Genomic DNA, 22,591 nt, shown 5'->3' with positions numbered 1-22,591 from the left:
CAACTACATGGGAATACAATCAAACAAAAAACGTTGCAAGCCGTGTAGCAGCAGCAAAATCTTTTGCTGCTTCTGTTCCTGCCGCTGATATTTGGCGAGCAGGTATATATATGTAAAGCATATTTGCCTGTAAGGCATCTCTAGAAGAGCCTCAACGCTCATCTTCGTCTCCTGAGAGTGTGGATGCTGCTGCTCTCCAGCTGGCGCTGCTGCTGCAGATCATGCAACACCGCCCATGACGCTGTTGCAGCCGGGAAAGGTGTAGAAAGTAGGGGCCCCTAAAAAAACTTAAAAGCAATTGGTGGGTTTCACGATTCCAGTGCAGGCAACTTCTTACCTTCACTGCTGCTGCTGTTCCTTCTGCTGCTGCTGTTCTTGCCGCTGCTGCTGCTGCTGTTCGTGCTGCTTCCGCTGCTGCTGCTGCTCTTACTGCTGCCACTATCGCTATCCTGATGCTCCTGCTGTTGCTCGCGCCGCCGCTCTTGCTGTTCTTGCTGCAGCTGTTGCTGTTGCATGTAGCGACGCCTCCGGGCTGCTGCCGCCGCTGCAACCTTTTCAACATATGAGATGGCTTCTGAGGACTTCAGCGTATCCGAGAAGAGGAAGCGGCAAAAGTGCCTGGCCCACAAACCCACAGTCCAGACCCTATACACCCAAGGCTGTTCTTCGTTGTAGCCAGCTGATCTGCCGATGGTCAAATGGAAGGGCGGATGTTAAAGACACGACCAAATGAATTAAAACATACAAAATAAGAAACTCAAGAGGGCATTTATGAAGACCTCAGTGTGGTCGGCGGAGACAAGATGGACACAGCCAAAACCTCGAGTCAAAGCAAAGAAATTTAGGGCTTTGTACGCGACATCTGACTGAAGAGAGTACTGTTTAGGCTTATCTGCCTTGTAATACCGTGAGACGGCCTGCTTACAGTTCTGCATAAATGCAAGGGAGGAAACGAGGGTCTAGTGTTTAGTGTTTAGGGTGGGTACTTACAAAATATCGGAAGACGCAGGGAGGGAGTCGTTTAGCAGCTGCGCTCGGTACCACAGTTCGACTGACAGGAAGAGTGCAGGCATCTCCTTGCTGCACCCAGCACGAAACAGCAGCAGCAGCACAAGCAGGGGTCACTGGGTGTATTCCAGTTCATACAGGCGGCAGTGGTAGCTCCAGGAGGCACCATACACACTGACGGAAGAAGAAGCAGAAGCAGCAGCAATACCAGCAGCAACAGCAATAGGAAAAGCTCCCGCCGCACCCACGGATAGGAAACAGTCAAGTAGCAAACGACCCTGTCACCCTAACAACCAACGCTCACCGCATCTTCCTCAGAGCAGCAACTGTACCCTCATTTTTAACAGCAACGGTGTTCCGTAATACTGCCAGCTGCAGGAACAGGAGAAGCAAACAGGAGCAGAAGCAAATAGCAGCACATGGTGGCAATAGCCACCATGTCGCCAGAGGTGCAGCACAGCATCATCAGAAGGGAAACGGAGGGGAACCGCTGGCATATTGTCGCCTAGGGCCTAGAAGCTAGGGTTTAGGAGATAGGCTTTAGGGATTAGGGAGTACCTGCTGCAGCAGCGTTAAGTGCTGGGGGCCAAAAGACTTGTAGTCAAAGGACGTAGAAGGACTATTCCTCCTTGGGAGCCCTCCTGATAAGCCAACAGGGCTTGCCTTCAGGGCACTTGGAAGGGATAACGCTCTCCGTCGTTCCAATTGCTGCTGCTGCTGCTGCCGCTCCGCTTCCGATTTGTCGTCTCCATCGTCAAACAGAGACTGATGCACCACCTGAACACCTGCACGCCGCGCCCCTCTTTTCTGCGGTTGCTTTATTGTTTCTGCTGCTGCAACCGTTGCTGGTGCTGTTGCTGCTGGTGTTGCTGCCTGGGGTTGGGTAGCTGCATGCAATGCCTCCCCGTCCGTCTCTTGCGAGCAGCATGAGCTGCTACTTTCTGCACCGCTGCTGCGCGAGAGAGACACACAGGACCATTGGTCCCACTCTGTGGGGCTGCATGCGGCCCCACATATTCCCTGCACTGCAGCAGTGGGTCTTTCAAGCGAAGGGGCAATGTCGACAGCGGCTGCCTCAGGGGCCTGCCTGCATTTCGGGGCACCCCCGTACCCTTCAGCGTCGACGATGTGCAGCGGAGGGCCCCAAATCACGCTGCACGCAGCATAGGCTCACAACTGTACACGCTATTACCTACTCCAGCGGTTGTCAGACTGGCTAGCCGCGCCCAAACTACCTAGCTGGTTAGTTGTCTTGGTAGCTAGCTAGTTTGCCTGCGCTTATATGCAAACCAGAACACAAAGGAAACGTACTTCTCACGAGAGAGCTCTCGCGAAAGCGCTGCATCTCCGGCATTCCCGACAAGGCTGCGAGAATCCATTTCGCTGCTACTTCTGCTTCTTCCAGGTCTATTATCAGCACCTCCTTCGGTACCCTCGCTGTCGTGCATTCCAAAGCGCAGTAAGGGCAGCTCAAGGTCTGGCTGAAGGGGCCCCCAACCCGAGAGAAGAAAGGCCTCTGCTGCTTCGGACTTGGCGGGAAGAGCAGCAAGAGCTGCTGCACCAGCTGTACGGACAGCAGGATCTGCAGCAGCAGCAGCAACTCTCCAGACTTGCTGCAAAAGCCACGGGAGCCTCTGATACTTCTCTGCGTGCTGCTGTAGCTGCGGCATCAGGAGGACCTGTTTCTGTTTCTGCTGCACCAGGAATGAGGAAGGCGGGTCTAGCTGCCTGAGGGCCTCCAGCGATCCGCAGCTTACTGCCAATTGAACCGCAAGCCAAATCGCAGCAGCAGCAGCAGCAGCAGCAGCAGCGGCTGCTGCTGCCGTACACTGCCTCCGAACCTCTGTAGGCCCAGACAGGGCTCTCCACAGCCCAGGCAGAAAAACCGGGTCTCCTCGTAAAATGGCGCGACCTGCAGCAGCAGCAGCAGCGGCACCAGCACCGGCCGCAGGCACAAAGCATAGATATACATACAAATTTTGGACCCTTCTGGGACTTGTTTCCGACGGGTTAAACTTCTACTCGCGTTATCATGGGAATAAGTAATAGCGAATAAGAATGAACCGAATATGTCTTGAATTAATCTTCTTCTATTACTACTTGTGCTAGTATCAACTACGAACACTGTCCTTATTTATACTATTACGTAGTATGAATATTGTGATGTATACCTTCTTTGGTGCGTGCCAAGGCCGTTGCGACGGAGGCGGGGGGGCCCACTGGCTTTGGGGTCTCCTGGATAAGGCGGATATCTGCCCCTACAGCAACTAAGTGAACAAACGAAAGAGGGACTCGCGTAGGGGTCCTTCTCTGCTGCTGCTGCTGTTGCGGTGGCATGAGGTGGCAACAGAGGGTCCAGCGGTACGGCCCCCGTTGCAAATACACTGGAAGACACACTTCTTCTGCATCGCCTGTGTAGCTGTATGCATGCGTTGGAGGGCCCCCGTTGTCCGCCTGCTTCGTTGCCTGCCGCTGGGGAGCCGAAGATACCCCCTTCTGCTCCTTCGAGCGCATGAGGGGTCCCCCTGCGCCGCGCAGGTAGCAGCGGCGGAATAGTTTCTTCTCTTGCTGCCGCAGGAGCTGCTGCAGCAAATCATCACCATCTGCAGACCACCTGACAGTAGCAAATGCTGCCTTAAACGCTGGTCCCACCAAATGACCCTGGGGCCCGGCGGAAAGCCCCCTAACACGCACAACTGCTCTAAGGCCAACGTCACTCTGCCTGCTACTGTTAAAGAGGGGCCCCCATTCAACTTGAGAAGAGAGGCGACCTATGGCCTTCAGATTCTCAAAAACTCCAGAGAGTACATCCGGCCTTTCCGTCTGTTCTTCCGCTGCTGATGCGGATGTTGCTGCGTGGTCAATCGGGCCTGCAGCAGCAGGAGCTGTGTCGTCTGGACCTGCTGCCGGCTCTGGAGGCCGCCGAAACAAAGGCAGGTTGCAAACAGAAGATAGCATCCAATGCGTGGCAAGGGGCCCCCCATCTATAACACTACAAAGAGCAGGGGGGAGACCCGGAACAGCACTCAAGGCACAGCTGTTGCTGGCTAGGGCCGCTGCTGCCGCTGCTGCTGCTGACGTTGTTGCGGCTGCCTCAACAGCCTCTGTAGACGAACGATGCGCGCACTTCGGAACCCCTGCAGGACCATATATTCCGCCTTCTTGCTGCTTCTGCCTCTGATGCTGCTGGCGATGGTGGGTGTAGAACGTCTCTGAGACCCAGCCTCCGACTGAGCGAGAGGGTACAGCAGACAGAGACACCTCTTGCAGCACAATGGGGCCACCCTTATCTTCATGCTGCAGCACAAGCTGGTGCTTCAGATTGTGCGGAGCAGACATGGGACGCTGTTGCTGCTGTTGTTGCGGTGCCCCGAAGTCCACCACCTGCAGCAAAATCTCCCATGGCACCGATGCCAACCAGCTCCACTCTCTGCAGGCGCAGCAGCAGCAACTGCTGCCACTGCTGCTGCTGGAGCTATTTGTACACTGCGTTATCGACGGGCTGCTACCGTCAACGTTTGGAGAAAGCCAAGGCAGCTGCGCTGCTGTTGTTGCTGTTGTTGCTGCTGCTGCTGCTGACCGGGCGCCCCTCCAGTCATAGGGACTGCACAGGACTAAAGCAGCAGCTGGTCTCTTTGCTGCTGCAGCTACCGTTGCTGCTGCAGCCGCGGTATGAGGATACCCTGCTGCTGACCAAAGGGATTCTGCTAATCCTGCAGATTCCGTCGGCCAGACGCGACTGTTCTTCAACGCCTGCATCACACGCATACACCAACAGGCCGTAGCACCAAACCCTACACACCAAACCCTAAACACAAACCAGGAACCCTAAAATCTAGGTCCTAAAAACTAAACCCTAATCACTAAATCCTAAACCCTAGACATACGTCCTTATTGACCCAGTGCAAAAGTTGTACCTCATCAGCAATACTATAATACATCCTCGCCAAGCCTCCTCCAAACACCTGCTGCGCCAGGATTGGCTGCTGCTGAACTCGCTGCTGCTCAACCTGGCCTGCACCTGATGCTCCTGCCGCTGCTCCTGCAGATTCTGCTACAGCTGTTGTGTCTCCCCACAGAAGCACAGACTGCCACTTCAGCTGCCGTTGGAGCCAGCCGTCTACAGCCAGCACCCGAAGCCCTTCACTGCAGCGCAGAAGCTGTAGCTTTAGGGGCCCTGGAGCTCTACTTAGGGCCCCTGGGCCCTCCTTATCCAACTGCTGCAAGATGCACTCTGCTGCTGCTGCTCCATGACGTTGTAGCAACTGCTGAAGTAGCAGCTGCACCTGCTGAGATACTCCAATAGGCAAAAACCCTTCGAGGCTGTCTTTTTGTTGCAGCTGAACCAGCAACTGCAGCTGCCAGACCCACTCGGCCGTCTGAGCCTGAGCCGGCTGCTCCTGCTTCTCCGGAACCTGCTGCGGCTGCTGCTGCTTCTGCATGTTTCCACAGCAGCAACACTGACAGCTCCAGTGTGCCAAGATAGCGAGCTGCAGGTCAGGAGGCCCCTGGTGAAGTGCCTCAGCAGCAACTTCTCGCGTCGCAGCGAACTGTAACGACAGAAGAGGGACTATAGCAGCAAGTGCTGCAGCACAAGCGGACGACTTCGCCCCTGCAAGCAGCAGCAACAAGGGCAGCAACCCTTCCTGCTGAAGCAGCTGCACTCCAGCTGCGCGACGGCTGAGGACCCCCAGCAGCTGTCCATACACCGCAAAGAGGGAACGCTGTTGCATTCCTGCTTGCTGCTGCTGGTACTGGCTCTTGCACTGAAGTTGAGCCAACCCAGCCCCTGTCTCTTCAGCAGCTCCGACTGTGGAGAAGCTGCTGCTGCGGTCTTTGCTGCAGACAGTGCTACTGGCGAGACTGCAGCTCCTGCTACACGCCCCTGCGTTCGTGCTGCTGCAACAGCGGCTGGGGGCTACCGTACTGCAGCAACCCAAAGAAGATGCGCACGTAGCAAGCCTGCAGGGATCGCTGGCTGTGTAGCTGCTGTCTTTGCTGCTGATGCATGCAATATGCAACAACAAATCGCCTATCTCTTTCAGCAACCTCCTAATGCCAAAGAGTTCCATCTGACCCCTGTCAACTGCCTCTGTTGTCGTTGCTGCCGTTCCTGTGGTTGCTGCTGCAGCCGTTGACCCACAGGCTGCCGCAGCTGTGGCTGTGGCGGCCGCTGCTGCTGCTGAGGGTTTCGATGGTGCTTCTGCATCGGAGAGGGGAGAACGAAGCTGCAAGTCAGCCACCGGATGCTGCTGTACATGCGGAAGCAGCAGTACCAGAAGCGCAGCAAGAGCATGAGCGGCAGCAGGCAAGTACAGACCCTGCGGACTCCCCAGAACGGACATAAGACACGAAGAAGACGGCGAAAGACAAGATACACACCGCTCAAGAAAGCGCTGAGGTGCCGTCAAGGATGACCCAACAGGTTCTTGCTGCAGCGAGTGCAGCAGGACACTGGGCCCCCCCAGACCACGAAGTAGCTGTCCTAGAACTTGTGGCCATTGCCTGCAACATCACACGCAAAAATGCTAAGCCCCAAAAGCTAAACCCTTAATCCCCCACACTGGTATGGATTATGACACTACGGCAGGGCACGCCCCAAGGGCTCTTAGGGTTTACGGTGTAGTTCTTATGACATATGGTTTAGGGTTTCGCACCACTGGTCGCATTCTATTGCCTCATTAAGGACACCAGTTGCTTCAAGCTGTTCACCTATGTCTTCAAGCACGGCGGGGACCCCATGGCGGAATCGAAGGTGCACAGAGCAATGCTCGCTAATGCTCTCTGGGAGGTGTCGATACACCTGAAATTGCATGCTCAGGTGCCGAAGCCGCTGCAGCAGCACACAGAAAGCACAGCGAAAAACAACCTAGAGTAGCAATTCAAAGCACAGGCAAAGCACCGCCTACAGCAGCAAACAGAGGGTGTCACCCTGGCAACCGCTTAGGAATGCCGGCATGGATCTCGGAACAAGTGCAACAGCAGAACCGATAGAAGCTGGCTAGGGAGGAGGAAGAATAGCTGCAGCCGCACCTCTTCCGCTGCGGCAACAGTTGCAAACGATCCCAGGCCACCGGACGCCTGGTACAGCAAGGGGCACGGGGTGTCCATACACCTGAAGGGGGAATCCCCGAAGAGCTCCACCAGATCTTCCTGCTTCTGCGCCGCTACTTCTGGGCTGCTGTTGCTACTGTTGAAGAACGATTCCGGGACAAACGCACTAGCCAGTGTCAGCACGTCGTTGAAGAGAGACACATTGCACCAAAGGTCGCTGCTGCTTCTGCTGCTGCTGGCGTCCCTGCTGTCACTACTGCTGCTTCTAGCGCCACTGACGTTGTTGTCTGCTGCTGGAGTGCAGCCTCCGGCTTTTCGTTGCAGAGGACTGTGGGGTGTCTCTGCCGTTGCTCTACAGTCGCTAAAGAATACTTGTACCCTTCTTCTAGTGTCTGCCCCGCTTGCGTCTCTTTCCGCCACAACCTCAGAAACAGGTCGATCACTGAATTGTTCCATCGTTTTGTGGGCCTCTTTTATGTACGGCAGAGGCAGCAGCGCTGCAGCAGCAAACAGAAGCACAAATAGCAGCTCTGCTGCTTCCTGCTGCACGAGCAGGGGCTGCAGCTGTTGCGGACGGTCCCTCGTGGACGGATGCTGCCGCTGCTGCTGCAGCAGCAGAGATACAGAAGAGCTGCAATGCAGCGGCATTGCTACCTGCTTAGAGACTGCCTGCGACAACCCCCAGGCAAGAAAAGGGTCCCCTTGAGTCCACGGAGTCCCTATTGTAGCGCAGGAGTCGTTGCCCCGCAACAGCAAGCCCCCTGAGACACTGGAGTCATCTGCTGCAGAATATCCACCGCTGCTTGAGCTGCTGGTTTCCAGCAACCACAAAAGCACGGCGTGAAAATTCCACCGCAGCAACAGGAGAACCAGAAGCCGCGCATGGGCCACATCCACCCCATCGCAGCAAAAGGGTCCCTGGCTGTCCTGCTGCTGCTGCTGTCCACCCAGCTTCTGCAGCAGGTGCCTACAGTCATCTGCAGCCAGTCTGCGTCCCCCAAACCCAAGCGCCAGAGAGAGAACGCAGTGTACGAACTTCAGGAGGAAGCAGCGATGTTCATGTGAGGTCTCCGGAAGCAGCAGCAACTGCAGAAGCTGCAGGAGTGGCTGCGGCTTGCTACACAGCAGGAGCAAACCCGAGATTGGCTGCAGTAGTACAATCAGGGCATGTGCTGCTGTCTGCTGCTGCTGCTGCTCCGCAGTCGTCGGAACCCGTGAGGCGGGAATAGCAACAGTAGCGGTGCTGCTACTGCTGCTGCTGCAGCTGCTTGAAGAAGCAGGCATCAGAGACCCAAGAGAAAGGTACGGCCCCAGTGCCTCCGACGGCACTCCCAGCAACCGTTGCTGGTGCTGATGATGATGCTGAAAGAAACTCTCAGGATTTGCTGCAATCGTAGGGCTGGTGTTGCTATTGATGCTGCTGCTACTGCTGCTACTGCTGCTGGTGGTCCTGCCTGCTGCTGCTGACGACATGCGGGAGAGAGCAACGCGTGGCCCCCCTGAAGAGACCCACTGACTAGCAGATGCATCGAAGCACATTAGGCGAGGAAGGACACTCAGCTCAAATGCCGCCAGGGGCCAATTTACGTTGCTGCTGCTGCTTCCGTTGCTCCAGCTATGCCCACACCTTATGCTGCTAGAAGAAGGCACGGATCTCCTGGTGTCCTCCCCAGGTTGTGCTTGTGCAGTTGCGTCGACAGGGACACATTTTGCTGCCGATGCTGCTGCTGCGCTGCTGTATACGGAGGCCGAACAGCTGCAAAGACACTTAAAGAGAGGGGGGGCCAGCATCGGGTGAGAACGACATAGTCCCGCCTCTGCTGCTGCATGCAGCAGGACGCTGAAGGCTCCGCGGCGCAACAAGGCACCAGAAGGGATTACAGCAGCAAACTGCAACAGCACAGAGACGCAGCAAGCCATCCACTGTTGCCGCAGGTGCTGCTGATCGTGCTGCCGCTGCTGCAGCTGATGCCACAAAGCACTACCCTGGGAATTATCGCTGCAAATGGTCCTTGAGCTTGGCCATAAATGCTGGTGCTGCGGTTGCTGCTGCTGCTGGAAATGTAGCTGGGACTGCCCTGCCTGCCACAACCGCAGCCGCAGCAACGCCTGCTGCTCCTGCTGCAGCAGCAGCTCGACACCTGTAGCTGCTTCTTGGGGGCTCCGCGTCTCTTGCACGACACTGCCCCCTGATGCTGTTGCTACTGAAGCTTCAACTGCAGCAGCAGCAAGATTAGTTGCTGCAGCAACAAGACACGCCGGGGGTGGCACCCTTCCCCACCCTCGCGTCAGCAGCATCCCCCACCTAAGCAGCAGCTGCAGTGCAACTGCACGCTCAAAATCTGCCCATTCCCTTTCTTCGTGCTGCTGCTGCTGTTGCGCCGTTGCAGCTGCAGCTGCAGCTGCTGGGCGCTGCTGCTTCGGTGGCAGCAGTGGACCTGCAGCGAGCAGCTGTGGGATGCACAGCCGACGCAGCAACAGCAGCTGCCTGTCGGACACGAGCAAATGGCGCAACAGCAGCACCGCAGCAACGCGTACAGCTGGGTGGACCGACAACAGCAAAGGCTGTAGCAGCCGCAGCAGACGGCTTGATGAGGCACACTGAATGATTTGCTTCCCCTTTGGTCCCTGCAGAAAAGAAGCAACAACAATAGCATGCCAGCATTGTCTCACGCAGCGAGAAGAGCTCGTTAAACGGCAACGGCCAAAGAGGAGAACGGCAGCCATCAGTAAGAAGAACAGCAGCAACCAGGTCGATAGCAGCAGCAGCACAATCAGCAGCAAGACGAAACAGCAATTCATTTCTCACTAGAAACTCATCTCGGAGTCGAAGCAGCAAGGCCACCTGCAGCCGAGCACGGCTTTCAGATTCCTCAGCTACTCCTGCTGCAAAAGGTGGTGCTGTCGCCGCTGTTGCTCGTTCTGCCGAAGGGCGCCTCCTGGCGTCAGATAACCCGATGCTGCTGCTGCTGCTGCTGCTGCTGCGACGAGTCCAGAACTCAGTCGCATTTCGCAGCAGCAACTCTGCATTGAGAGCCGCCTTGCAACAGCTGCAGCGGTGCTTCAGAGAGCAGAATCGAGGACGAAAGCTGTCTCCCTCTTCTGCTTTGTTGTAGCTGTTGTCGCTACTGCAGCAGCTGCTGCTGCTGCTACTGCTACTGCTCCTGCTGCTGCTGCTGCTGCTGCTGCTTCTGCTGCTACTGCTGCTCCGACTGCTACTACTGCTGCAGCTGTCATTGCTGGTGCTGTCATTTCTGCTGCTGCTGTTACTACTGCTACTGCTGGACTTGCTGCTGCTGCTGCCGTTGCTGTTGCTGCCGTCATTGCTGCTACCCACACGCTGGTGAACTGTCTCCTTGCCTCGGCTGCTGTGGCCATTATGCTTGCTTCTACCGTTGCTAAAACTACTGGTACTGCTACTACTGCTGCTGCTGCTCCTGCTGCAGCCGCTGATGCTGCTTGAGAAGCAAGACGCCCCTGTATCGGAAGGCCCACCAGCAGAACATTCTGCTGCAGCATCCTGAGACTGGGGCCTCCAGTCGAAGTCACTGAACAGTTCGCTGCCGTTGCTGCTGCTGCTGTTGCTGCTGCCACTCTTGCTGCTACTACTCTGGCTGCTGCTACTCTTGCTGCTGCTGCTTGTTTCGTTGGGCTTCCACCCTAGACCTTCACTTACATCCGATCCACCGCCTTCACTGCTCCCGCTGATGCAGCTGCTGCTGAATGCATAATTTGCTCTTGCTCTTGCTGGTGGTGCTGCCGTAATCCCTGAGTTGCAGCTGAGAGAATCCCCCCCCCGTTGTTGTGGTGCAGGCGTCTCTAGTTGCTGCGGTGTCCCAACATCGGGCTTGTCGACAGTAGGGGTGCTGTTCTCCTTGTTGTTGCTGTTGCTGTCACGGTTGCTTCTGTGTCTGCTGCCAGACCTGCTCGTGTTCCTGGTGCTGCTGCTGCGGCTTGCCCGGCAGCTCTCACTGCCGCAGCTGCTGTTGCTGCAGTCACACCTGCTGTTATTGCCAGAGTTGCCGCCACTGCTACTACAGCTACTGTTGTTGGTATCGTCGCAGCTGCTGCTGCAGTAGCAGCCGGACTTTTCATCGTTTCCTTCTCCATCATTCTTGCGTGCCCCTGGAGCGACGCACCCTGAGGGCCCGCCTGGAGAGGCGGGCGCTTTCTGCATGAGGGGCTTCTCTGGAAAAGGCATATTGCCTCAAATAAGGGAGAAGCTGCGGGATCTCGATCCCCTGTTGCGGGTATTGGTGTGTGCCTACACCCCCCGCCTGCAGCACGGCTGCAGAGGCCCTGAAACTCATCGCCTCTAAAGCTGCGCAATTGGAGTTTCAGGGGCCCCCCAAGGCCTCCAAGGAGTCTATGGATGCCCCCAAATTCCCCACTGGCTGCCTGTTGTGTTCATCTGTTGGGTTTAGCTGGGATCCAGATGGTGGGTGTGAGGCCGCGCTGTGTGCCGTGGCCAGAAGGACGAAAAATGGGGACGCTCCAGGGGGTTTTCCAGATGCTCTGGACTGATTTATGAAAAGGGTTTAGTCATTCAACGAGAATTTTAACAAGAAAAATACCCCAAAGAACACAACCCATGCAGGAGGCATCGCCTCCCGCACGCCACTGCAGACGACATCGCTAGGCCCCTCCAGCCCACGAGGAGGAGTCCGCAAGCCTCCCAAAACAGGCTCTCCTTAATTTCTGTGAAAAGTGACATAAATGCATATCAGTATCTTGCAGGAACACTTTAATCTTCCTGTATACCTCAAATGAACACGCTGGGCTCCGGAGAGTGGGCGCTTCTGTGTGCTGCGCCGCAACCGGACCGCTGTTCATGTCGGCCCTTAGGCGGCAAGGTTGCCGGCATTCCCTCCCTCTGCGTCTCTGTAGAAAATAGCCAAACATCTGCAACTGCATGCAGAGTAGGAGAGCGCCGACGCCAAGGCGCGGAAGTAAAGAGGCGCGCGCTGCGTTACCATCGAGCAGAAGGAGGCTCGTAGGTGGTGGACTCCTATGTCTTAGTATCTGCAGTGACGCCTGCTACTATGAATGCACCTATCTAATAATGCAGCAATGATCCCAGATCTACGACAGATACTAGGTGTTAATTCCGTCAAAGCGCGGCAAGGGCAGCTAGCGGCTCCAGCAACACAACGCGCAGCGGCTGTTGTTACTCCAGTTGCTTTTGCGCATCCGAGAGGTATAGCCTGCGCGGGCTATTGCCTTTGGGTGTGGGGCTGTGAATTGCTGGTTGTGGCCTTATCTAGCTGCTGTATGGACGTACCTCAACACAGAACGTCAAAACACACGGACCCTGCTCAACCGCCACTGCAACGAGTGCTTGAATGCCCTTGACCCTGTCTATATGTACGTGCATATGCATATGTATGTGCGATATTACACTATACATAGATATACTATACGGTGCAAATGTCCAGTTCGTCTCTGCCCAGCAGCTGTATCACAGCCACCTGCTAAAGATAGAACGCCTGTAAAGGGGCGCCAGCGCTGCGGTCTTTCTCGGGTGCGCATACACCTGCTAGAGAGGAAACTGCCGTCCTAGCAGCAGGACCAAGGTTACGCCGCCTTGAACGAAACGGGAGGGGAGAGGATGTCCTCATGCATGCGTGCACCGTCGCCTACGTACCGTTATCTTCCGTTATCTTCCATATTGCTGCCGCTGCAATTATCTGGTGTCAGAAGTACGTCTTTGGTGGTGAGCTTCGAAGAGCCCCCGCGGCCCCGTTGCTGCGGCCTCCACGGGTTGGCGATCATGACAGCTGCTCGCCGCAAGAAGGTCTGTAGGCTCTGCCGCGTCGCTGTCACCTGGGCAGCTGCAGCAAACATACAGCCGCAGAAGCAGCAGCATATGATGCAGCAGCACTAGTCCCAGCAGCAATGCACCAGAAAAAGCAGTAAGAACCGGCAATGGATTTTGCGTCCCAACCCTTACCCTTCAGGGATTCCTCTATCTCTGAAAGTGTAACAGGCTCCATTGCGAGTAGTCGATCGTACACGCCGAAGGCGTCATCCTCACGCATAAGCGCCGCCCGAATCTCTGCTGCTGTTGCTGTTCGTTTTTGCCGCCCCTGCTGCTGCCGCTGAGAACACAATTGAGATGGGGCAGCCTCTGCTGCTGCTGTGCCCACGGAGTCCACTGGCACGAGCGCTCTCGCAGCAGACGTAGAATCAGCAGCACAAGGGCAAGCAGTACACACACCTGCAGCAGCAATGGGATCGTTCGCAGTGCTCCCGCTGCCTCGCCGCTGCCTCTTCTGCCGTCTGCTAGCCTGAGTAGCAGGCCCTTCGGCAGCAGCCACGGCTGCTGAAGTTGCTGGATCTGATGCTTCTGGATCTGGTACCTGCTGCTGCCATTGCGTCTCGGCAGCTACCACAGCAGGCTGCTGCCCAGGCTTTTTTGTGTGTTCAGCACCAGCAGCAGCCGGTACATCAGCATCAGCAGCAGACAAGGCGTTTGGTGTGCCTGTCACGAGGTAGCGGCATATCTGTTGCAGAATAGAAACAGCCTGTTGCTGTGAAAGACCCCCAACCTTCAGCCCAAAGAACGACAGCCATCTGTGGAGACAGTTGGCTTCCATCTTGGCCCAGTCGATGCGCAGCAGCAAATGCTGCTCGCTTATTGCTGCTGCTGCGGGTGGCTCTGCTGCTTCTGTCGTCGATACACCGCTCAATTTCGAAGCCACTGCAGCTGGGCCTTCTCTCCCAGCAGCAGCTGATGGTACTGCCGTTTTTGTTGGTGTCGTTTCCCTTGCTGCTGCTACTGCCACACTGAAGGCCTCGTTCGAGACAGTCGCAGCTTCTGCTGTGCCTGCTGTCCCCGTTGCAGAAGTAGCACCTGTTTGTGGTGCTGCTGCTGTTGCTGTCGTTGCTGCTGCAGTTACTGTTTCGCTCGTCTCTGCTGCTCTCGTTTCCGGTTCTCTGGTCTCCACTACTGTCTCCGTTGCTGTCCCTTCCTCGTGAGCTGACTCCCCCAAAGCCGTGGGACAGGGGGAATCCAGTAGCTGCAAGCCTCCATCTGAGTCACTTTGGCTGCTGCAGCTTGTCCTGTCGCTGCTGCTATCGCTGGAGAGCTGTACCAGCTCAATTGCCTCTTGGTTTTTTCTCTTGTGGCGGCCGCCTGAGTGCGAAGTCCCGTGACGCGTGCTGCTGCTGCTGCTGCTGGACGGTGGGCTCTGTGCTGACGCAAACACACAGCCGTCGTCAGTTGAGAACGGCAGCTCCTGCTCACGTTGTCCTTGCTGCAATGGCTGCTGCCCATGATGCTCTTCAAGCTGTTCCTCCTGGGACACAGACGCTGCTTCGGCAAGATTCCCTGGGGTGTATACGCAGCTCAAGGGGGAACCCGGGCAACTATCTGGAGTGTACATGCACATCCCTGGGCTGTATGCGAAGCCACGAGGAGACCGCGTGTCGGCAGAGGAACGTGCATCCTCAACTGATATTTCTTCTGGCTCCTGCTGCATTTGCTGCTCTTCCTGTTGCTGCTGCACCTGCTCCACTCCGCTCTGCAGCTCCTCCTCCTCCTGGCCTCGGGTGGCTCCACCTCCGGTGGCTCCAACTTTCGGTTGCCCCGTGTGCGGACTAGGCTGTTCTGCTTGTTCCTGCTGTGGCATTTGCTGCTCTTCTGCGCGTTCCGTTTCGTATGCCATTGCGTCCCGTTGTTGCTGCTCGTGCTGTTGTTGCGCTCCTAAGATGGCCTCCCCCAACCGTTGCTGCGGATGCCGTCTCAGCTGCTCTGGTTGCTGCTCGTGTTGCAACAGCAGCTGGTTGTGCTGTTCAGCTGGGTGTGGCACGATAGATTCTGTCTGCTGTTGCTGCTCCTGCTGCTGGTACATTTCCGTCTCCACTGGTTGCTGCGTTCCCTGGTGCTGCTGCTCCGGTGGCTGCAGGTGTTCTTCAGCCTCCTGTTGTTGAGACTCTGCACGCTTCAGCGGTTCCTCTGAAGGCTGCTGCCGCTGCGGCTGGTGTTGCTGCTGTTGCTGCCCACGACAGTGTGCAGCCTCTCCCCGCAGTAGGGTCTGCTGCAACAGTGGATCCCCTTGCAGCCTCGAGCGGTGCACTTGACCTGGCTGCTGGTTCTGTGGCTGCTGCTGTTGCTCTTGCTGTTGTTCCTGCTGTTGCTGGTGGTGGGCATGCTGGCCCCTGCCCCTGCGATTGCAGGCCTCTGAGGAGCAGCGGCAGCTGCTACCCTCCTCACCGCATCGCAGAGCTGCAACGAGAAAGGCATCAAGGAAAGACAGACCCTCATTCAGGGCTTGCAGCCGCTGGTGTTGCTGCCGAACCTGTTGCTGTTGATGCTGCTGCTGCTCAACCTGTTGTTGCTGCTGCTTTTGCGGTCGCTGCGGCTCTTGCTGCAGCTGCTGTTGCAGCTGCTGAAGCTGAAGCTTGTTCCTCACGCGCTGTCTTCGTAGCCGAGTAAGCGCCTCTCGGATCTGCTGCGGTTGTTGTTGCTGCACGAATAGCAGCTGCTTCAATGGTTCTGGGAAAATGCAGCCGAACGATGGAGGCAGCAGCAGGGACCAGCTCCCCACGCAGTCTGTTTTCCCGGCAGCTACCCACGCTGCTTCTGCTGCTGCTGCAGCTGCCATCTCCTCCTCTGCCATCGAGGCTGCAGCGGCTGCTTTACCAGCTGCTGCAGAGCTAGTATCCGCACCGGTAAATGAACGAGAAAGTTCGTCTGCTCTACTACTGTTGCAGTGATTGCTGGGAGACTCAGCAGCAGCAGTAGATGCTGCTGTACCTGCTGGGGAAGACACCATCTCAGGTATTCTCACTTCCTCTTCTCGCTTAGCTGCTGGTGGCAATGTTGCTGCAGTCGGGGGAGGCGCAGGCGCCTCGCCCCATGATGCCGTTATGCTTGCTTCCGATGGATCAGCTGCAGCATCTAATGTTGGTTCTGCACCTGCAGTTTCTGCTGGAGTGGCTGCTGGAAGGAGTGCTCCAGTTGCTGAGTCTTCTGAATCCCCTGGGCCGCCCACACACATATACTGTTCATCTTCTGCTGCTTCTGCAGCAACTAAAGGCAGCGCAGCCATGCATCGAGCACGAGCCGCAACTGGTAAGGCACTGCGCGCTGCAGTTGGGGACCGCGCCGCTCGCAGCAATATTTGCGAGGTGGCCCCGCTACATCCTGCTGCCGCGTCTGCTGCTGCTGCTGCTTGGCGTCCTTCGCATGGCGCTGCAGCTCCACTACCAAGGAGAGGTGACGCAGATGCAGCAGGATCGGCAGCTGCCGAACCAGCAGCATCGGGATCTGGCGCAACAGGAAGCCGGGGACGCAGCAGATTTGAGAATTTTAAGGCCCCTCGGACTGCGGAGGATATGTCTGTTGCTGCCTCTTTTACCACTGCTGCGCCTGCAGCACCAGTAGTAGTAGATGAATTAGCAGCAGGGGTCCCAGCAGACAGTGCATTTGCAGCATCTGTCGCCGCCCTTACTGAGGGCTCGCAGAGCAGGGAGGAGCTGTAGGCTCTAGCTATGTTCCAAAGTGATAATATACGTGGTTCTCTCTGCATGTGCTGCTGCTGCCTCTCTGCTGGAGGGGCCTCCGATCCCTCTATCGGCTGCTGCGTCCTTTCCTCTGCTGTTGCTCCTGCAGCTGCTGAAAGCCAGGCCTTCACTCCAGCAACAGCAGGCTCCGCGACTGCAGCGGCAGCCTCCGCTTCTCCTCCTGTTGACAGTGTTGTACTCGGATGAGCAGCAACGTGTGCATCAGCTGCTGCTGTTGCTGCAGGTATGTTGGTTCCCGCTGATTCTGGGGAACCTCCGCGGCTTGATCTTAAACTTTCATTACTTGCTGGAGCAGCATCTGCTCTTGCTGAACCAGGGGAGGCGCATTCTGTTGCGAGAGGGACAGATAGCCGAGCATCGGCGAGTGGTGCTGTTGATGCTCCTGCTGCTACCTGTGGCAGGTCCTTCGCTGCATATCTAACTGCGACAGCTGCTACTGCAAGGGGTGCTTCCGATCTCACTGGCGACTTGGTTGTTGCTGCGGATGCTTCTTCAGCTGGAGGATTTGCTGCTGTTGCTGCTGCTGCCAATGCTGCCGTTGCTCCTCTAGGAATGGCATTCTCCCAGTCCGTCAGCAACGCAGCAGCAAGCAGCTGCTGCTGCAACAGTACGTGCTGCTGCTGGAGCTTCAGCTGCTGCTGCTGGAACTGTAGCTGCTGCCACTGCTGCTGCAGCTGCTGTTCCGACAGTGATTGGCAGAGCAACTTGCTGCTACTACTGGGCTCTGCAAGCTTGTGTGATGCATCCTGTTGCTGCTGCTGCTGATCTCCAGCTGACTGTAGCACCACTTCCCCTTCCTCTTCCTTCTGGTGAAAACGCGGCTCTTCAAGGCGCTCCAGTTCCAGAAGCTGCTCAGACACACGAGGCCGCTGTTGTAGTGCTGGAAATGCCTCACGTGCAGTGCCAGCAGCGGCAGCAGCGGCTGCAGGCCCCAAATCCCACAAAGCAGCGAGCAGGTACTGTTGTTCCTGCTGAAGTCGCCGAAGCTGCTGCTCAACCAAAAGCAGTCTCTGGCGTACTCGCTGTGAGAACTCCGCTAACTCTACAGGATCCTGCAGCAGCCGCAACAAAAGCAGCAGAAAGCGTTGCACAGGCATAGGAAGGCAACGAATCGAGATCCAGCAGCAGCGGCATCCGTATCATACAACAACAGAGCCAACCCTTCCACCATCAGCCACTGGTTCTGCTACTACTGCTCCCCTTACCTGAGGCCTCCGCAGCAGCAAAGGTGTCTGAGGCGCTGATTCTGCTGAATGCTTCCTGCCTTTTAGCCGCAGCGGCGAGTCCCCAGCTTTCTTCCCTATTGCTGCACCTGCGGTTGCATTGCGTCTCTTGCTCTTACGACCTTCTGCGTCTGTTGCTGCTGCTTCTGTTGCTGCTGGTGCTGCTGCCGGCTTTCTCGTCTTCACCTTCGTCAACGTTACAGTATTACAGGTGGCAGGTGAGCCTGAATGATTGTTTGGCGATGCTGCTGCTGCATCGGGCTTTCCTGGGTTCGGCGACGCTGGGAAATAAACTATATCGTCTGATCCCGCCTGTTTCCTCCTTCCTCTATTCTGTTGTTTCTTCTGCTGTTGTGGATGAAGTTGCCGTCGCAGTTCCTGATGGTTGGAGAAGGCGAACACCTCAATCACGCTAAAGTCATCGCTAGCAGCGGCAGTTGCTGCTGCTGAACGCCCCCCTTCAGCAGCAGCAGAACGTGAAGCCTGAGGGGCATTTTGCTTCCCCCTTCGCCTCTTCTTTGCTTCTGGGGAGCGAGCCGTTTTTGCTTCTTCAGTAATTGCCGCTGTCGGTGCTGAGGCTGCTGCTGCTGCCTCCGTAGCGGATCTGGATGCCGGTAAGCCCCTTCGACGCTGTAGAACTGCAGTTGTGCAGCTAGTCTCTGTAAAGCTACTGCTACCGCAGGTTGCGTCGCATCTGTTGCGGTTGCTGCTGTTGCTTGTCGAGTCGTCGACGAAGGCCACCGTTTCCTGTTCAACAAGCCACTCCTTCTCGCTCTCTAGCTCGAGCTGTTCGTGGTCATTGTACTGGCCCTGATGGTGTGTCTGCTCACGGGTGTTCTTGCTGCTTTGCTGCTGCTGCCGAGGAGGGATGGGTCGGGCCAGAGCAACAGCATGTGTCTTTGCATCGCTAAGCAGTTCGTTCGCCTGCTTCTCCTCTGCAGTCTGCTTCTCCTGTTGCCTCCCATCGAGTGGCTCTTGTTGCTGTTCCTGCTGCTGCTGCTCTAGTAATCGTTCGCGAACTTGCAGCTTCAGAAGGTCATGTGCGCGCCTCTTCTCAGAGTGTACGTTCGCTTCCGGGGAATGAATGCCCATCGCGTCGCCTGGATCCACAGACCTCTGGGGATGCTGCAGCTACTGCAGCGTTGCCCCATTAGCAAGACCACACAGAACCCCATGCACCAACCACCTGGCGGGGGGCCCAACCACCCACTGCCTTAGCAAGGGCCCCCTCTCCACATATGTTTTATATTGACCGTCGATAACTACGGAAAAACGATAATTGACGGTTGCACGAAAAGTGGGAGGCAGTTCGTTAAGGCCCCCCCAATGCCTGTTGTTCTGGTGTGTAAGCCCGAGGTGCTGGGAGGCCCTGCGGCCCATCTCGCTTCCCTATAAAGTAAAGTGTGTCAATAACGCCAAAATATCCTAAGAGTCCATAAAATCAGTAAGAAGATATCTGAATAAAGGCGAGTCTTGGAAGCTAAAGATGGAAGAGGGAGTATTGGTTGCACCGCAACAGCTAGCATATGCCTGCAACGCTCGCATACAAAGGAGTCAGTGGAGCATCTACAGTTCTCCATCGTTAACCGCAGGATTTGTGTTGGTGTGTATTTGCTGATCTGAATGATGGAGGATGCAGTTTAGGCAATGATGCGTGGCCGCAAAACACTACCATGGTCACGATATGCCACAGAGCATGTGCAGTTGTCGCGCAGCTTGCGTGTTGAACCCTCACACGTGAGGTTACACAGCACTTCGATGTACAAATTTGCAACAGAGCCAGCTAGACGAAAAGTAGAACCTGCGGCCCTCGCCGCAAGTTCCTCTCCTTGCGTGCTCCCGCATTGTTTAGGCCGTTTCGCCCTTTCCGAAGGGGGATGAGGCTTACGAGGGGAGGAGAGACTCATCAGCATTTTATGGAGTCTTTGTGCTTGTTTCGTCGGCTTTTGCGGTTTCTTGCTGATGGCATAGCGTGGTCTGTCGCACAGACAATGTAGGAATTTCCTCGGTCGGGTAGTGTTCAATCTGACGCTTCTCCATGGATGCTCCCTCAGCAGTGGTATGCATTTGCCCTTCTAAAGATGAATTTGAGAGTCTTCCGGTACGGACATAAGATGCAGAACAGCGATCCATGAGGCGCTAGTGCGCTGATCCCTTTATGGGACTCAGGAGTTGACTAGTGGCTATTATGAATCGGGGGGTTCAGACCTGTAACCGTTGTTTCTCAGTTCTTTTTCTGCAGAAATGCGTGTTCTGAGGCTTTTGTATCACACAGCGCCCATAAAAGATAGTACAACAAGTGTGGGTAAAAAGTGCGTCTGCCGGGAATCGAACCCGGGTCACCTCGATGGCAACGAGGTATTCTACCACTAGACCACAAACGCTCGGAATGTACAAGCGGCCTGTTGCAGCGGTGGCACTAATTTGCCTCGTTGATTTCTGCCCTCGCTAAGGAAATGTTGCTGCTATGGGAGTACGAAAGTTGTTGAGTGCGTGTGATTGTGTGCGGAAGCCGATCATCCTTCCGCAGCGGGGTACTTTCACTATGCCTCTCAGTCAACCGGCATGCTTTACTACGGGGAGGCTGCCTTCTGCCTCCTGAGAAAAAGCAGACTCACCAGAGCAGTTGAAGATATTCTTGCTGCACGTGGTAAATCCAATACATGAGGTATATCGGACCAATGGTAGCAGTATTCTCCACATTTCACAGAGAACCCGTGCAATGTTCCGAGGTGCTGTTGTTCAAGCTTTTGGAGCTGTGTGGCAAAGATACCTTACTGCGATGCTTAGTAACACTCACTGGTATGAAAGTACTCTCAGATGCAAACTACCACACACAAATCGTTTCGGCCGCTCCACTGCAACAGTCTTCCGAAAAAACTACTCATGTAGTTTGGTTAACAATATTGACAGGCAAATCCTAGATTTTCAGTCTACATGAAATCCTGTATGCTTCAAGTTGCTGTTGCCTCTCCTGCATGCAAGCCCACCCTCAACATATGAACTAAGACTGCCGTATGATGGGGTAGTCTAACGGAGTCCTTGCTCTTATCCAAGAACTATTGTCAGCTGCAACTGGGGCCAAAATACTTAACTATCTATCGGCAGACGACGACGGTGTCAAGTTGGTCCAAACGTGTTTACCACACTCGTTCGTGGGTCGTACACTGCAGCCTCTACAAGGGAACATTTCAGGCAGTTCATAACGGGGAGGAAATGGAACTGCCTCTAAGAGACGGTGGAGAAGAGACAGTCGACGTGAGTGAGAGTTAAGTACGCAGCATAATGGATAGAATTCAAAACTATGCTACCGCTTAGATGCACTAAACAACAGAAATACCATACTGATTTGGCAGACAGATGATGGCATGGACGTTCACAAGGGCCCTCCCTCCCCCCTCCCCCAACTCAGGAGGACCCAATATGGATCCGGCTCCCCTGACAGATGGATTCACTTCCCGGAGGATCCTGCAAGTCAATCTCTCCACTAAAATGAACACTGCCTTCGTTGTCTTCAAGACAGATCCTCAGATGTCCATCACGGCAGCGTCTCTGAAAGAGTGGAGCAAAGCAAAAGCTGCATTGCAGTGTAGGTGACTACACACACATGGACGCTACTCACACACGGTATTATAGTGCGAGAAAGTAGAATTTGTCCTTACCAGAGAAATCACGAGGCCAGAAAAGGCAGGAGATGTGGATACCGCCAATATCTGACTCCTTTGTAAGCATGTATCCCGTTGTTGCTGTTGCGCAAACTGGTCGTCCAGAGCATGCAAGATCCCTCTACCGTTTGTCAGAACGATGGCAATGCCATAAGAAGGAAAGTCTCGTATAAGTGAGCCGACGCTTCTTCCCTTAGCTTTATTGCATGTATGCCGTTGTAGGCCATACCTCTGTACTTGGCTACTCCAGGATTTTGAACTCCTGCTGGAAGCAGTTGTGCTGTCGCTGCAATCAATCCCCTTGCTATCTTGATCGTCAAGCGCCGCCTTCGAAACTAGTAGATCCCCTTCCCACGGAAACGCCCGTAAAACTCGGCATGTACGCTCCCGAATATTATTTCCCTGACAGTCGGCCATAAGCGGCGCTTCCGGTTCTTGCCGAAGAAACTGCAACACAGGAAAGGGCAAGCGCGTCTGATCTAAGAGCACAAGATTCCCCGATCCGGTAATCAGGTCGGAACCACTTTCCCTCCACTGCAGCAACAGTAACGAATTGTCTGCTGCAGAAAGCAACAACAGCCGCTGCATCTTGGCCTCTAGAGACCTTGCCACTTCGCCAAAAGGCATCATCTGTAAAGCCTGAATTATCGGGTCCGTGCCAATGACTGAACTTAGATGTGGCGGAGCCAGGCGGGTGTAGGTGCATCCCGTCAACCACACATCTGCGAGTTCTAGGGTCATCCCGTTCACGCGCTGCAGAAGACGCAATGCACCACAATGAAAAGAAATCAATGAGTGCCTCACGAAAGCAGAATGGCAAGGCGATAGTAGTGGATGGACAGTCCGTAGGGAGTTGAGGCTCTCGTTAACAGCATGTATTACCGGGATGGAGGGCATGTTCCATAGTAGGCGCAGCGGAGGGTCTCTGGTGCCAATCTGGCCTTCCACCTCCGCTGGTGGATGATGTAGGAACCTGAGGTTGACCGAGAAGATAGCCAAGAGAGAAGGACCTGTAACAGCCCATAGGTTGCCCCAAAGAGGCTGTAGGCGAACTGTGGAGAGCATGGTACTGCGGCTGCGAGCTGCGGGCTGCTGGGTTGCGCTCCTAACAAG

At 55.6% G+C, this 22,591-nt stretch overlaps 3 protein-coding genes across 3 annotated transcripts; all 3 read right to left on the bottom strand.

Moving 5' to 3' along the window:
* Window positions 1–308: 308 nt before the first annotated feature.
* On the bottom strand, window positions 309–11,263 carry EMWEY_00023400 (hypothetical protein, conserved; the record flags this gene model as incomplete). Its single annotated transcript, XM_013480794.1, has 10 exons — window positions 309–618; window positions 991–1,080; window positions 1,313–1,380; window positions 1,567–2,161; window positions 2,299–2,764; window positions 3,180–4,761; window positions 4,896–6,513; window positions 6,666–6,841; window positions 7,042–9,690; window positions 9,872–11,263. 10 exons carry the CDS (start codon window positions 11,261–11,263, stop codon window positions 309–311), a joined length of 8,946 nt encoding a protein of 2,981 aa, XP_013336248.1.
* Window positions 11,264–12,708: 1,445 nt separating this feature from the next.
* EMWEY_00023390 (hypothetical protein, conserved) lies at window positions 12,709–18,905 on the bottom strand (the record flags this gene model as incomplete). Its single annotated transcript, XM_013480793.1, has 3 exons — window positions 12,709–12,893; window positions 13,013–17,642; window positions 17,796–18,905. The coding sequence occupies 3 exons, from the start codon at window positions 18,903–18,905 to the stop codon at window positions 12,709–12,711; spliced, it is 5,925 nt and encodes a 1,974-aa protein (XP_013336247.1).
* A 1,836-nt stretch (window positions 18,906–20,741) lies between these two features.
* EMWEY_00023380 (hypothetical protein) lies at window positions 20,742–22,488 on the bottom strand (the record flags this gene model as incomplete). The annotated part of the gene is made up of 4 exons (XM_013480792.1): window positions 20,742–20,787; window positions 21,159–21,281; window positions 21,708–22,231; window positions 22,361–22,488. Coding segments are annotated over 4 exons (821 nt in total), but the record flags the coding sequence as incomplete, so codon positions are not given.
* Between the last annotated feature and the right edge of the window lie 103 nt (window positions 22,489–22,591).

Source organism: Eimeria maxima, genomic scaffold, assembly GCF_000499605.1.
Source record: "Eimeria maxima Weybridge genomic scaffold, Emw_scaff235, whole genome shotgun sequence".
Classification (NCBI taxonomy): Eukaryota; Apicomplexa; class Conoidasida; order Eucoccidiorida; family Eimeriidae; genus Eimeria; species Eimeria maxima.
Note: the sequence above shows the minus strand (reverse complement) of the source record. Positions and strands in the feature narration are given on the sequence as shown.